We start from the raw sequence: 13,533 nt of genomic DNA, 5'->3' as shown, positions 1-13,533 counted from the left end.
TTCTTAAATTTGTTCTTAAGAAAGTTCCGAAGAAAAAACTCGCAAAACCACAAACATGTTAACACCTGTGTTCCTATCGTGATGAATCCTACATCTTCATAAATTTAAAGCACGTGCCAGTTGTTCCTAATTAGCAGATGTTAACGCCCGCCCATGTCCATAAAAGGGCATAAGACCGCAGGGCCGTGTGCACACACAGAACTTCAGCAGAAAAGTTGAGATGGAAGTAAAGAATGTTGAAAAGGAAATCTAAAGACGGTGGACTCCAAATGAGAGAGAAACATCAGTGGTTCTGAACAGGAGGAAGCCGACAGACGGCTGCAGGAAGTGAACAGCAAACGAGCCGTTATATTTGTGTAGCGTCAGTCGTGGATATAAAATAACACTAAAACAAGATGCTGTTACTCGTTCAGTGGATGCTGCATCCGGAGAAAGATGCACAACCGATGAAGTAGAATAAAAAATGGTTTGATGTCAAAAAATAAATGGCCAAACACAGAAAAGCAGTTATCGGTTTAAAATTCATGAACTTAAAGAAATGAATACAATTTTTATTTTATTTTTTGCGTGAGTGATGCGTTTATTTCTTGAGATTAATTGTAGGATAGAATCTGTAAAAGTCTTCATTTTAAAGCCAATTACAAATGACCATTTAAAAAAAGATTATTCCTTAATTTTCTCAAGTGACAGAAATCAACATGGTAACAGAGGTTTTATTACTTTCTTATTTACATTGAAAACGGGAGATGATTACGAGTAAGTTCCCCTCAACAGCATCATTAAAAACCGTACACACGTCGTTCGTGCCAGCAGTTTATGGGACATTTGATTTTACATTCTGTAAATGTTGAACATGCAAAAAACATTTGGCGTAATGTGAGCATCCGTTACTATGGTGATGTTCTGAGCACATGGTGGAAACCCTCTTTAAACAAGTCACAGATGCTTTAACTTTCAATCGACAGAGAGCTTTACGGATCACGTTTGTGAACAAGCATCGCCCCGAGAGTCGAGCAAGGCACGAAGACCAACCCACATGTTTAAAGAACAACCCTTCCAGCGGCACAACGAGGATCCGTTCATCTACCCTGCATGCTGAGTGATATCACGGTTTACCTTATTTGTCTACGATGTGTTTGATGATTCTGTTGTATTTTCAAGCTGCCTTTTATTACGACACATCAGACAAATCAGTGCAGGACAGCGTGTCTGAGACAAGCAGCGGAATAAACGTGTTTCTAGTACTGATGCGTCCCCCTCCTGGTCGGGACAGTTCACAGAGCAGGAGGAGGTGGAGGAGGAGGTACGGGGGGGTTACTGGGGGAGGGGCTCAGGGTTTACTGGGGGAGCGGGAGGTGAACACCCCTGAAGTCTCCAACATGGTCTTTCTTCGTGCCGTCTCCTTGGCAACGTTGTGGTTGAGACGCCTCAGACGTTCCTGGGGACAGATTATATTCAGTTACATGGTTGTTTTGTATCGTTCTTTTTAAGAAACGGCATTTCAAGAGTATCCATCTCCCCGTGTGGAGTCGGATTTCCGGGTGAGAGGGGGCATGACACTGGGGGGGGGGGGGGGGGATTAACCAGCTGATCTACCCTTGTTGTAAAAACAGAAGGCTCTCCACCGACCTGAGCGTTCTGCAGGATGTTGTTTACGAGCACGACTCTACGCCTTGCATTCAGCAGCTTCTTTACATAAGGGTCCAGGTCCAGAGCCACCTTCTGATGTTCATTGATCCGGCATAACTCTGCAAAGACAAGGAAGCATTTTCATTTTTTTTCAGTTATCCTGGATAAAAATAATTACTATAGGTTAAAACTCCTAAAACGGCACTTAAACATGCTGGTATCATTTTGTTAAGAAACAAATATTTGTATTATGTAATTTTAAGTGAAAAACAATCTTAATTAAAGTGTTATCATAAAGGTTTTCAAGTCACTCATGACAATATTTACATGTATGATTGAGCTAATGTTTTTCCAAATATATAGGCGATTTATTAGAGAAAAAATAACATTTTAACAGATATATACAAGAAGTTACCTGTGGCCAGATTGTCTATATGTTCTCTTAATTCTACCTGGCTTTCCCTGTAAAGAAAGAAAAGAACCCAATTAATCCAGAGCCGGAGGAGTTAATTAAAAAGGTAAACAGAGAGGACGACACTTGGGAACCGTGTTAGCAGCTTCACAAACATGAACGTGGACACATCTTCGGTTACGAGCTTAGTAACGGTAGTCTCGACTCTCTACGACTTTCAGTTCCGGTGATACACCAGGAGAACCACCTGAACCCCCCTTCTTCAATTAAATGGTCACACCCATGGCTTCCGCCGGCCAGGGGTTCACGTATAGTCCAGATTCAGGTTCACAGAAACTGAAAGCATAGAGGGGGGCGTGACGTATCAACGTTCAAACAAAAGAAGCGTCTGAAACGTGCGAGAGTTGTCGTATAAAATCAGTAACATCTCCCAAAAAGACCCCACCGGATCACGTGACCGCGGCAGTCACGAGTGTGTAGTTAAAGGATTCCCCTGGGCGCAGCTAGCAAGGATGACAGCGGCGGCGCGTGACCCTAGACGAACAATTAATCAAGGATTCGATAGAGGAAGCGCTGTTTTACCTGACGGAGTGCACGTGCAGGTCGAGTTGCTGGATTGCCGGTTTCAAGAGGTCGAGCAACCCCTCGGCTATAACATCTTTGCCGGAGGAAGTCGCGACAACAACCGCCTCCGCCGCCGCCATTTTAGGAAATAAAAAAAAAACACAACAAACGGTCAACCGGAAGCTGCGTCACGTCAGCGTGACGCGTGAGACCTCTCCATTTTCTTCCCGTGGAAAGAAATAGTTTAGCTAGCAGCGCCATTTTCGGTCGGCGCCTCCGCTGTCTCCAACGCCTTTTAAGATCAGACAAGGAAGACACGAATTCAACCAGAGTTCGTCAATTTCTCACTAGCGTTTAGTCAGGAAGGTAGACGTGTTATTATAGGTTATATATATAAAAACACAAGAATATAAGGAGACCACACACGGCCAACACTGTGCCGGTAAACGCTGAGCTAGCTGCTAAAGCTAACACTAGCTGGCTGTAAGGCTTTTTTCCCCTCGACCGACGCATCATTCAGTGTAAGTAAAACAATATACTGGTGATTATTCTTTTACGTGCTTGAGATGTTAATGAGCACTTTTAAATGTGTATAAAGTTGATAATTAGGCCCGCTGGTGTTACATTATGATCTGTCCGTGTCCACTTGTGTTTGCAAGTTGGTCAAGTTAAGCTAGTTTATTGGGATCATTTGAAAGGGTAAACAAATTATATATTAAAGCTGTTGCACTTCAATGTAACTGCTACCTCCTATCTGACTCAACAATATAGCAATAATTAAGTCCAACAAACACATTTACTAATGAATGCGGCTTCATTTGGAGAGGAGGCATCCACTGAGAAAAGTTTGAGAAATATAAAAATGTATTTTGTCGTCACTTTATGACGTACAACAATGGAAACTAATGTGCTGCATGTGTTGGCTGTCTTTAATGAGGAGGCAGCTGTTGGGACATTTCACCCGACCTAATCAGTGGCCTCACTAATGATTTCTCCAGACCACCATCATGTTGAGATTAGGTTTACCTCACCTTTTGTGTGTTAATAGTTTGGGTTAACTGATGGTTAGCAATTAAGATGCTTATTAGAAGTTTCTCATAGAAATTGGATGATGGTGTCTCAAGGGATTTTGTAAGCTTTTCCTAAAGAGTGAGACAGTATTTGAGGAATAACCAAACTATATCAGTCAGTATATTATTTGTAATATCTTAAAAACGTCCATTAAATATATTTTACCCAGCACTTGTGCTCACAGTAATGAGTCAGGGTTCAATATTGTTTAATTGAATTTGAGTCATTCCTAATCAACTGTTATTAGCTTTATTTTTTGGAGTCAAAGAAAAGGCACATATTTGTAGTGAAAAATAATCTTAAATTCCCCCTTTCAAAAGGATAAGAAAAAAACATTTACATTTTTTAAATCAGGCTCAATTTTCACTAGATACAGTTTATGTAATCTGTCACTGGAAACATTTATTTCGAGTGAGAAAGGATTTAAAAAATAGTCTCGTACTCAAATGTTTTCAAAAATTATTTTGCTAATGAAAACAATGAAGAGTGATATCAATCTGAATGTTTTACCAACCATACCCAAAATGGAACAAGCGATCAGAACCAAACTAATACTGACAATTAACATATCTAATATACATTTAATGTCTTATTGCAGTATAAATCTTGCTGTTGACCTTGTTTTTTTTTTGTCCATCTGTTTCCAGGAGCCTGAAGTCAAAATTATGGCAGCCTCCTCCCAAAAAGTTGTGCTGAAAAGTACCACCAAGGTGTCCCTAAATGAGCGGTGAGGCGCCACGCACCCTGTCAGCAGTTACACACCCGAAGGTTCTAGTGCTCCCAGTGGGAGGCTACTGTCGGGTGGGACCGGACCCGAACATGGATGCTCTTGTGACTGTCCCCAGTGTGTGCACTGCTCACTCAACTTTGTTGGTCCTATCAATGTTTCTTGATGCACCTGCAAAGTTAAATATGAATGTAAGATGGAGCGGAAGGGGCTGGCTCTGGCCAAATATATTGTGTAAGCAGTGCACACATGCAGACAAGGGTAAAGGGTAGTGGTCGTCCTGAGTAAGCCTTGGTTCGCCTATGCAGGACCAGACCACTGTCATACAAAGGCCCTGGCACTCCTGCTCCCTGTTACTTAAACAGCACAATATACATCAAGTATACGCCTATAAAGGGGAGAGGAAGGCTTAAGCTAAACCAGGAGGACGGGGCACATCTTGATCCTGTCTGCCTCTCTCACCACCAGTGGAAGTGAAGCACAATGCTCCTTTTTATCCTCCCGTTCTGTCTTTCTTTCTCTTCTCTCCTCCAAGTCTATAAAAGACCAGATACCCAGTCCTGGCTTGGACGTGACAAAGAGCTCCCCATCCCCCTTCCCCCCCATCTCTCCTTCCCTTCCGAGTCTCTTTAGTGGTTTAACCACTAGTCACGGTCCTTGCTGTAAGTGGCTGGGTGGCCAAGCACCTCTCACGTCCAGGGCCTCCGCTGCTGCATTACGACGACACCAGCCAGCCAGTCAGCCGGAGGCCCGTAAGTGGCAAATTGCGCTCTCCTTCTGGCACCTTCTCTCTACTTCTGTCCTCCGGTCTGTCTTTGCACTGTGAGTTTTTCTTTATCTTAGTTCTGCTTTCCTTCTTGTGCTTGTTTTAAGACATGCTGAATTCAAGTATAAGTCATTCTGGATTTTCATGTGAACGAGAGAGAAAAATGAATGCCGACAAGTCTGTGTGGCTTGGTCCGTACTGTGAGAAATTGATGTGGAGCCCTGCTTCCTCCTCCTGTATATCCCCTGTCCTCTTCTTTTACTTCATCCCTCTCTTTCCCTCCCACCTCTAAAGCTTCACTAACATGCTGAAGAACAAGCAGCCCACTGCGGTAAGCATTCGAGCCACCATGCAACAGCAGCATTTGGCCAGTGCCCGCAATCGCCGGCTGGCCCAGCAGATGGAGAACCGGCCCTCAGTGCAAGCTGCTCTGAATCACAAGCAGGTGAGGCCAAATATCAGACAGACCGAGTGTCTGTGGAGGTTTTTTTCCTTTTACCGCGTAGAGTCACGTCGTGAGACTGACCTGCACCAATACTGTATTTGTGTAAAGAGTTATTGGAAGATGGGTGTAACCTGGGTGTAAAAAACGGACAAATTCAACAACGTAGCTAATGTAGCATAGCATTTATTGTCTCAAATGTTTTTGGAAACACATTTTGGAGAATAATTTTTATAATCATGAGTCATCGTGTTGGTTTGAGACACCATGAAGCAGCACATTTCCTCACAAACGTTTTTTTGGGTGCGGTAAACACTTCCCTGGTAACGTGAGCTCCACCAGTCATCGCTGTTTCTTAGGATTGTGGGTAGTGTAGTACTTTGACTCTACAGGGGCAGTTACGATATTGAGGCTAACAATCAGGCGTCCCAGAATTCAGAATATGAAATATTTTCCATGTTGGCGTGTAGTTCTGGTGAGTGGGACTGGGTTTCATTTATACATTTATACTCTTTCTCCGATACGCAGAGGTAGAGCAAGTCGTCCTCCAATCGGAAGATCGGTGGTTCGAATCCCGGCTGCTCCAGTCTGCATGCCAAAGTGTCCTTGGGCAGGCGGCTCCTCTGCCATCAGTGTATGATTGTGATGTTATATGAACCACATAGGCTAATACTTATACAAACTGTTTCTTTACAACTCTGAAAAGTTACATTAACAAATATGTGAACGTGCCAACAACAACGGGTTCAAGTATTGATACGCAGATGGTTGTTTAAAAGCGTTTCAACATCCATTTGTGGCCAATTGTGGGAGTGAAATCTACAGTTTTCTGCGTTGACCCCACCTGTCGGATCACTTTGCCCACCTCGTTCGTCTGATTTAGTTTTATCATAATTGCGTCTGTGAATAACTCGTCAGAGCCTGAAGCAGCGCCTGGGGAAGAGCAACATCCAGGCCAGGCTCGGCCGACCCGTTGGGACTTTGATGCGTGGAGGAGCCGCTGGAAGCCGTGGAGGAATGCGAGGGATGACCAGGGGTGGCCTCCGAGGGCGAGCCAGAGGAGGAGTCATGAGGGGAGCTCTGTCCCTGAGAGGTGTGTGTTACACACAACCTGACTTATGAATATGGCTCACATTCCAACTCCTTGACAGTTTGTATGAGTGATTTGACTCTGTGTTGCACAGGGAAGAGGGTGTCGGTCACAGGTGGGCCTATGCGAGGTCGCGGCGCCGCTGGCCGTTTGGCGATGCGTAGAGGAGGCCGTCACCGTGGAGGACCCGTTAGCAGAGGAGGAGCTTTGGTCCGAGGAGGAGTGGCAAGAGGAGGAGTAGCCAGAGGAGGAGTAGCCAGAGGTAAGGCTGTTTTTCACTTTAAGCAGGTTTAAGACATGGTCGACTGATAAATATTTGACGTTGGTGTTTGAGCTCTATAACTAAATCATCACAAATGTACATTGACTTGAATCGCTCTTCAATCACTTCTGTATGTTTTGTCTGTCAGGCCGCGGTGGACTCCGTGGACGTGGTGGCTTTGCCGGCAGAGGTGGTCGCGGCCGCGGACGGGGTCGAGGTGTCGGCCGATCGGCTGTGACCCGCGAACAACTAGACAACCAGCTCGACGCCTACATGTCAAAGACCAAAGGTCACCTTGATGCCGAGCTGGACGCCTACATGGCCCAGGCGGATCCAGACGGCATGGAGTGACACTCCTGACGGACTCCTGAAGCAGACGCGTGCAGAGTCGCTGCAGAACTTCACAGCTGGACTTGCACATACAGTGTAGTTTCCCACCAGATCGACGGGCTGAGAAATGATCGTATTTGTAATGTTGGTGAGAGTTGGGACAGTCCAGGACTCTTAGCTTTGGAACAGCAAGAAATCAAGATTTCCCTTGAATGTGCTTTCCCCCTCCCCCTACTCAATTTCTGCATCAACCTGTTCCTGCAAAACCCACCAGGCGATGTAGTGTTTAACCTTCTGTTGAAACCAATTTTGAATTGTTTTGTTTTTTTTAAACTTTCATTTTAAATGTGATTTTAGTGTTAGAGTGCTCAGACCTTTTTGGGGGGGATTCATATCTTGTTTTGGAAACATTTGCAATGCAAAACATGTCTAAATTATTCGTTAAAAAGAATGTGAGCAAAGTGTTTCCATTTGTCATGATTTTTTTTGTATTTAAAAGATGATCTTTGAAGTCTTTTGTTCCTCTGTGTCTTCCACCTATCAGCATTGGTCAATGGACTGCTGATGTTCTTAACTTGTACTAGAAAGCATTTGTATGACATTATCCAAATCAAGAAAAAAAAAATAGGTTTTAATTAAAATGGAAAGGATTTCCGTAATTGTCTCGATTGTATGAATTTTAATGCCCTTGAGTGAAAATGTTGACAGCAGATAAAATGGAGTGAGTTAAATGTATCTCCAGAGTGAGTGAATAATTAGCTGATAATGGCTAAAAAAAATAGGAGCTCAAATTCCCCATTGGACATAGATGGCGATGTCTTTAAATTGAGACCTTTAACTTTATTGAACCCTTTTTTCTTCTGTTTTATTTCGATAATTTTAGAAACAAATCAGTAATTCACAAGAAAAAATAGACTTAAAATCTGGAGAAAATGAGCATAATCATAGACTATATATATAATTAGTCGACAGTCATCGTGTTGTCACCCATTGGGTTTGGACTATGATTTTGCAGCCTCGAGTTTGGCTTTTCGGCCGTCACTATGTTGAATTTTTGCAACCAGTGAAGGGGAGTGACCGTATTTGGACATGTGGAGGATTCAGCATCTTCAGCATACGGTCTGGAGGAGCCGGGATTCAAACCACCAACTGGAGGACGACTTGCTTAACATTTATACATTAAGTCTAAGACGAGCAGGAAAATCCTTGACTGAAAGTTAAGCCTCTTTCATCCTAATCATAATGCATCTCAAACAAAAACATGTATAAACTTTGTATCTAAGATATAATTGCTAGTGGCAGATAGGAAACTATACATTCATTATATTCAGTAATTAATTAAGTATTTCACACAATATGTTTGTTATAAAGAACAAGCACAATGCAATTTCTCATAAAGAATATCAGTTTACATTTCTCTTTAACAAAATAAACACATTCACAAAAACAGCAAGGCAATATTGAAAATAAAGCACACATGGATAAATAAAAATATATTACATGCACATAATATTAAATATAGCGCTGGGTTTAGTGTTTACAGTTAAAAAAAAATCTCAGCCGGTTTTAAAATAAGTAATTATCAACATCCCAGTAAACGTTCCGCATTCAAAACAACAACAAAAAAAGCACTGAAAATCAACCAAACGTCGATGTCGGCGGATTTGATATTCAAACATTTGTAGTTAGGATTTCCATGCTGCCTTGAACGCATCGTGGGTTGTGTCAAATGACGTCACTCAACCTATAAGTACGTGTGCGGCCCCTCAGAGGATCCTCTTATCAGCGCTCGTTGTTCGGTGGGAACTTGTCCGGAGAGCTAGCAGGTAAGAGAACGCGGTCAGTCCAGTAGAGACGATACAAAGATACACACGGACTGTGGATACGTAGTGTACGATGGTGCGATTTTTATTTAATCATTTAAGAACATTTGTTTGCGCACTAATTCGTCCTCGGTAACGTTAACCTGAAGAGCCGGCTGCTAGCTAGCTGTGACGCTGAGGTAGCTAACCGTTTCTTTAAACGTTTAGTTAATAATGTATTGTTTTTTTTGGTACATTGATTTCCCCTATCACTCTTAAGTATTAAACGCTATTTAACTGGCCTTTAATTGATGGGACACTTTCACGCGTTTTCCTGCGGTGACGATTCAAAATGTCTGCCGTGAAGAAGCTCCACGCGGTGCATTATGGTCGATCGGGAAGAACAGGCGCGGTTTTTATTAACTTTTCTTTAATGGTAACTTTCGATGCTATCCTATTACTGTAGCATACTGTAATATCGGCTTACCTACTTTAATTATTTATTACGTTTATTTTATATTTATCCCACATTTTTACTTCCGTCCGCTGATTCACCTTCCACGTCATGCAGACATAACTGATAGTCTCGTGTGTCGTTATTGCGTTTTCTTGACTTTGCATCCGTATCGCTTCTCTGGACACCTGCTCAGTCACGTGGTCCGACGCCACCGTGCAGACTTGTCATTGGGATTGATCTGTGCAGTGGGCTGATCCCAGGTCAGCCGTGGCTATATAACTCCAGGTTTTGCTTTCATCTCTGCACTGTCTGTTGCAGAACGGTGACAATGAGGCCTGAAACAGTGATTTGACTGGTTTTTAGATATTTTATTTATTAAAACCCAACTGTCTTTTGCAGGATTATGGCTTTGCTGCTGAAGGAGATGTGGGATGAACTATCCTTCAGGATGAACTGTGGATGACGATGAAGCTCTGGCACATGAGGTTAGTATTTCACTCCATGTAATGTTTTGCCAGGTGGTTGCAAACGAACAACTAGACATGGGTGGAGAGGAAAATCCTGATTTTTGACTTAAAATCCTATTTTAAACTTGTTGGCACAGTATGAGCTCTGGTCCTGTTCGGTGGTCCATCGAGGTCATACAGTGCATAGAGCAATTATTCTCTTGCAACCCACTGCTGCTCGCTCTGTGGTAGTGTTACTTATGGGAACTGACAGCCGTTAATAGTTTAACGTGGTTATTGTTTATTAATGGTGGTGAATTTAAACCGTCCTCTCCGTTTCAGGTGCCGAGAACATCAAACCAGCTCGGTGAGTAGTATTACCAGACTAAATCTACTCTTAGTGTCATGATGATCTGGCAATATGTTCAACTGCTCTGATGTGTGATTGATAAGCTGCCTCTGAACAACTTGTGCCGCTCACGGAGTACGTGGGTGGTTTGTGGGACACGCGGTAACCTTGGTTCTGCCTCTGCAGGTTTAAGGACTGGTGGGAACAGATGGTTGGCCGTCGCCATCTTGCTTGTGGCGTGGAAGGACCGAGGGTGCTGAGTGAAGCCTGGTAAGTTGGGAAGAGAGAAAAATCTACTGCATAATAAAAGCACTGTATGGTATCTGCAACCAGCTGGTTCATCAGCTGGAATGTTCATAAGTCAGTGCTAGAGGAACTCAACACCTGGCATCGTTGGTCTCCACGCAGTCTGTGTTTGGAGTCCTGGTTGTGTGTTGAAACACTACACACCTTCAGTTTATCTGCAAAACCCACATTATCTGACCTCCCACTCTGTCCTGTTCCAGGTTTCTGCTGCAGCGAAGGATGTTCTCCTCCTGCAGGCGTTTGGCTCAAAGGTGAGTGTTCAACTCTGTTTTTTTTTAAGAGTGATTTAGAGTATGTGGCCAAATGTAAAAGAAGGCACTGTATGGTATCTGCAACCAGTTGCTTTATCAGCTGGAATGTTCATAAGTCAGTGCTAGACAAACTCAACACCTGGCATCGTTGGTCTCCACGCAGTCTGTGTTTGGAGTCCTGGTTGTGTGTTGAAACACTCGCCAGACGTCTACATTTTAACATGATTTTTAGGTTTATTTTGTCATCATTGGAGTGTCTAAATATGAAGTGGTGCTTAATAAACGTGCTGACGGTTCCTCCCTGTTCCTCCAGGGTTCTGCTGCTGCACAGGACGGCCTCGTAATCACCGCTGGGATCCAACAGCAGAGGTGAGTGTTTCACTTTTAGAGTTTTTAAATCAGAATGAGCTGAGGTCTGTCCCGACGGGCCTTTAACTGTAGGGCCATGTCGTTGGAAATGCCTCACAGAATAACTCTGTGGTTTCGCTTTACCCACATGTTCACTACCATGAGCTCTGTGGGATATTTCTGCAGTATATTCATCTTAGTGGGGAAACTAGAAAGTGTTTAATTTGAGAATACTGACAACGCTCTGCAAACTGAACCGTTCAACCTTTGACCTGTGTAGGTAAATATGAAGGAATCTGGATGCCGTCGACTTATTTTAACTCCTACTCGTTTGTTTCCAGACGTCTACATTTTATATGGTTTTTAGGTTTATTTTGTCATCATTGGAGTGTCTAAATATGAAGTGGTGCTTAATAAACATGCTGACGGTTCCTCCCTGTTCCTCCAGGGTTCTGCAGCAGCACAGGACGGCCTCGTATCACCGCTGGGATCCAACAGCAGAGGTGAGTGTTTCACTTTTAGAGTTTTAAATCCAAAGGAGCTGAGGTCTGTCCCGACGGGCCTTTAACTGTAGGGCCATGTCGTTGGAAATGCCTCACAGAATAACTCTGTGGTTTCGCTTTACCCACAGGTTCACTACCATGAGCTTTGTGGGATATTTCTGCAGTACATTCATCTTGACGGGAAACTAGAACGTGTTTAATTTGAGAATACTGACAACGCTCTGCAAACTGAACAGTTCAACCTTTGACCTGTGTAGGTAAATATGAAGGAATCTGGATGCCGTCGACTTATTTTAACTCCTACTCGTTTGTTTCCAGACGTCTACATTTTAACATGGTTTTTAGGTTTATTTTGTCATCATTGGAGTGTCTAAATATGAAGTGGTGCTTAATAAACATGCTGACTGTTCCTCCAGGTTTCTGCAGCAGCACAGGACGGCCTCGTATCACCGCTGGGATCCAACAGCAGAGGTGAGTGTTTCACTTTTAGAGTTTTAAATCAGAATGAGCTGAGGTCTATCCCGACGGGCCTTTAACTGTAGGGCCATGTCGTTGGAAATGCCTCACAGAATAACTCTGTGGTTTCGCTTTACCCACAGGTTCACTACCATGAGCTCTGTGGGATATTTCTGCAGTACATTCATCTTAGTGGGGAAACTAGAAAGTGTTTAATTTGAGAATACTGACAATGCTCTGCAAACTGAACAGTTCGACCTTTGACCTGTGTAGGTAAATATGAAGGAATCTGGATGCCGTTAACGTAATTTAACTCCTACTCGTTTGTTTTCAGAATCCTGAGATGATCCCGTGTCTGGATCAAGTATCGGCAGCCTTTCACTGTGAGTTATTGTTATTAATGCTCTTCAGTGTTTGGTCATATACCAAGGCTTTCAGGACTCTCCGTTCCTGTCTTGCTGTGGAATTGACCAGAAATAAAACCCATCCCACTGGGCTTCTCCAGCAGCTTGCTGAGTAGACCTGTTGGGAACATGAGCTGCCCTTTCTTTACTGCCTCGTCTGTAAACGTGTTCAGTTGTCTGTACTGTAGACTGACTGCAGCCACAGACGTAACAACGTTCTTCCTCTGTTTTCAGACCGAGGCCTTGGTGAACCAGCTGCCTTCACTCCTGCAAATTACACAACTTCATAAAGTGTCACTGGATTTTGTCTACTTTGTAATCGATGACTGCAAATAAAATATCTGACGCAAAACTCTCAATTGTCTTGGTCTCTATGAGGGGGGGGGGGGGGGGGGGGAACTTATTTACAATGTCTTTATTTAGGTGATGCTTTGCACCAAGGTGACTTAAAAAGTTTTGGGGGGAGGATAAAGGATTTTCACAGATGATTAAACCCTCGCAATAAGTTGATTATGGTGAATTTTCATGATCAGCTATTGTAAATATTGTCACACATGACGTGGGGGGGGGAGCTCTCCAGCTGCTGTCGGCGAAGGGATACATTTGGTTTAACAAAATTAATTGAGTGCAATTTATTTTAAGGGTGTTTTTCCAGTAGCAGGTTCTCAGACATGTGTCACATTTTTCTAGGGGGAAAAAAAACTTTCATATACATTTAATACTAGGTTACACTATCAAAGATGGCTGGCATTATAAAAGCTCATCACTTTTCTGTGTATTCATTCGGTTATCTTTGTCAATTTAAAATAAAGCTAGATTATGCTATTTTTTTTGTGTGCATTTTTCAGTTCCTTCATTGGTTCGCTAATACAGAACCTGCCCCAGTCCTCGCCAAGACCAAGAACGTGGATCACATTA

The 13,533-nt window shown here is 43.1% G+C and overlaps 3 protein-coding genes across 18 annotated transcripts; 2 read left to right on the top strand and 1 right to left on the bottom strand.

The window, feature by feature from the left end:
* Window positions 1–561: 561 nt before the first annotated feature.
* On the bottom strand, window positions 562–2,752 carry snapin (SNAP associated protein). The gene is made up of 4 exons (XM_084032739.1): window positions 2,624–2,752; window positions 2,045–2,091; window positions 1,630–1,748; window positions 562–1,438 (listed from the first exon to the last, which is right to left on the bottom strand). Exons 1-4 carry the CDS (start codon window positions 2,743–2,745, stop codon window positions 1,331–1,333), a joined length of 396 nt encoding a protein of 131 aa, XP_083888865.1. The 5' UTR covers window positions 2,746–2,752; the 3' UTR covers window positions 562–1,330.
* Window positions 2,753–2,966: 214 nt separating this feature from the next.
* Window positions 2,967–7,952, top strand: chtopa (chromatin target of PRMT1a). 2 transcript variants are annotated; one of them, XM_084032737.1, is made up of 6 exons: window positions 2,967–3,126; window positions 4,324–4,403; window positions 5,464–5,614; window positions 6,530–6,704; window positions 6,796–6,963; window positions 7,112–7,952. In XM_084032737.1, exons 2-6 carry the CDS (start codon window positions 4,342–4,344, stop codon window positions 7,312–7,314), a joined length of 759 nt encoding a protein of 252 aa, XP_083888863.1. In that variant the 5' UTR covers window positions 2,967–3,126; window positions 4,324–4,341; the 3' UTR covers window positions 7,315–7,952. The 2 variants fall into 2 exon arrangements, with proteins under 2 accessions (XP_083888863.1, XP_083888864.1); XM_084032738.1 differs by lacking the exons at window positions 6,530–6,704; window positions 6,796–6,963; window positions 7,112–7,952 and adding an exon at window positions 5,856–6,319 and having other exon boundaries at window positions 2,986–3,126; window positions 5,464–5,676.
* Window positions 7,953–9,049: 1,097 nt separating this feature from the next.
* Window positions 9,050–12,967, top strand: LOC311027387 (uncharacterized protein; the record flags this gene model as incomplete). 15 transcript variants are annotated; one of them, XR_014598597.1, is made up of 10 exons in its annotated part: window positions 9,050–9,119; window positions 9,952–10,037; window positions 10,341–10,365; window positions 10,534–10,617; window positions 10,854–10,904; window positions 11,218–11,273; window positions 11,701–11,755; window positions 11,884–12,226; window positions 12,546–12,594; window positions 12,850–12,967. XR_014598597.1 is itself a non-coding variant. In XM_084031397.1 (6 exons), the coding sequence occupies 5 exons, from the start codon at window positions 10,664–10,666 to the stop codon at window positions 12,556–12,558; spliced, it is 420 nt and encodes a 139-aa protein (XP_083887523.1). In that variant the 3' UTR covers window positions 12,559–12,594; window positions 12,850–12,967. The 15 variants fall into 15 exon arrangements, 4 of the variants coding, with proteins under 4 accessions (XP_083887523.1, XP_083887525.1, XP_083887522.1 ...); XR_014598598.1 differs by having other exon boundaries at window positions 9,096–9,192; XR_014598601.1 differs by lacking the exon at window positions 9,050–9,119 and having other exon boundaries at window positions 9,823–10,037; window positions 11,884–12,008; window positions 12,172–12,226.
* Window positions 12,968–13,533: the final 566 nt, after the last annotated feature.

This window comes from Eutrigla gurnardus (genome assembly GCF_963514095.1).
Source record: "Eutrigla gurnardus genome assembly, chromosome: 17".
In the NCBI taxonomy this organism is placed as follows: Eukaryota; Metazoa; Chordata; class Actinopteri; order Perciformes; family Triglidae; genus Eutrigla; species Eutrigla gurnardus.
Note: the sequence above shows the minus strand (reverse complement) of the source record. Positions and strands in the feature narration are given on the sequence as shown.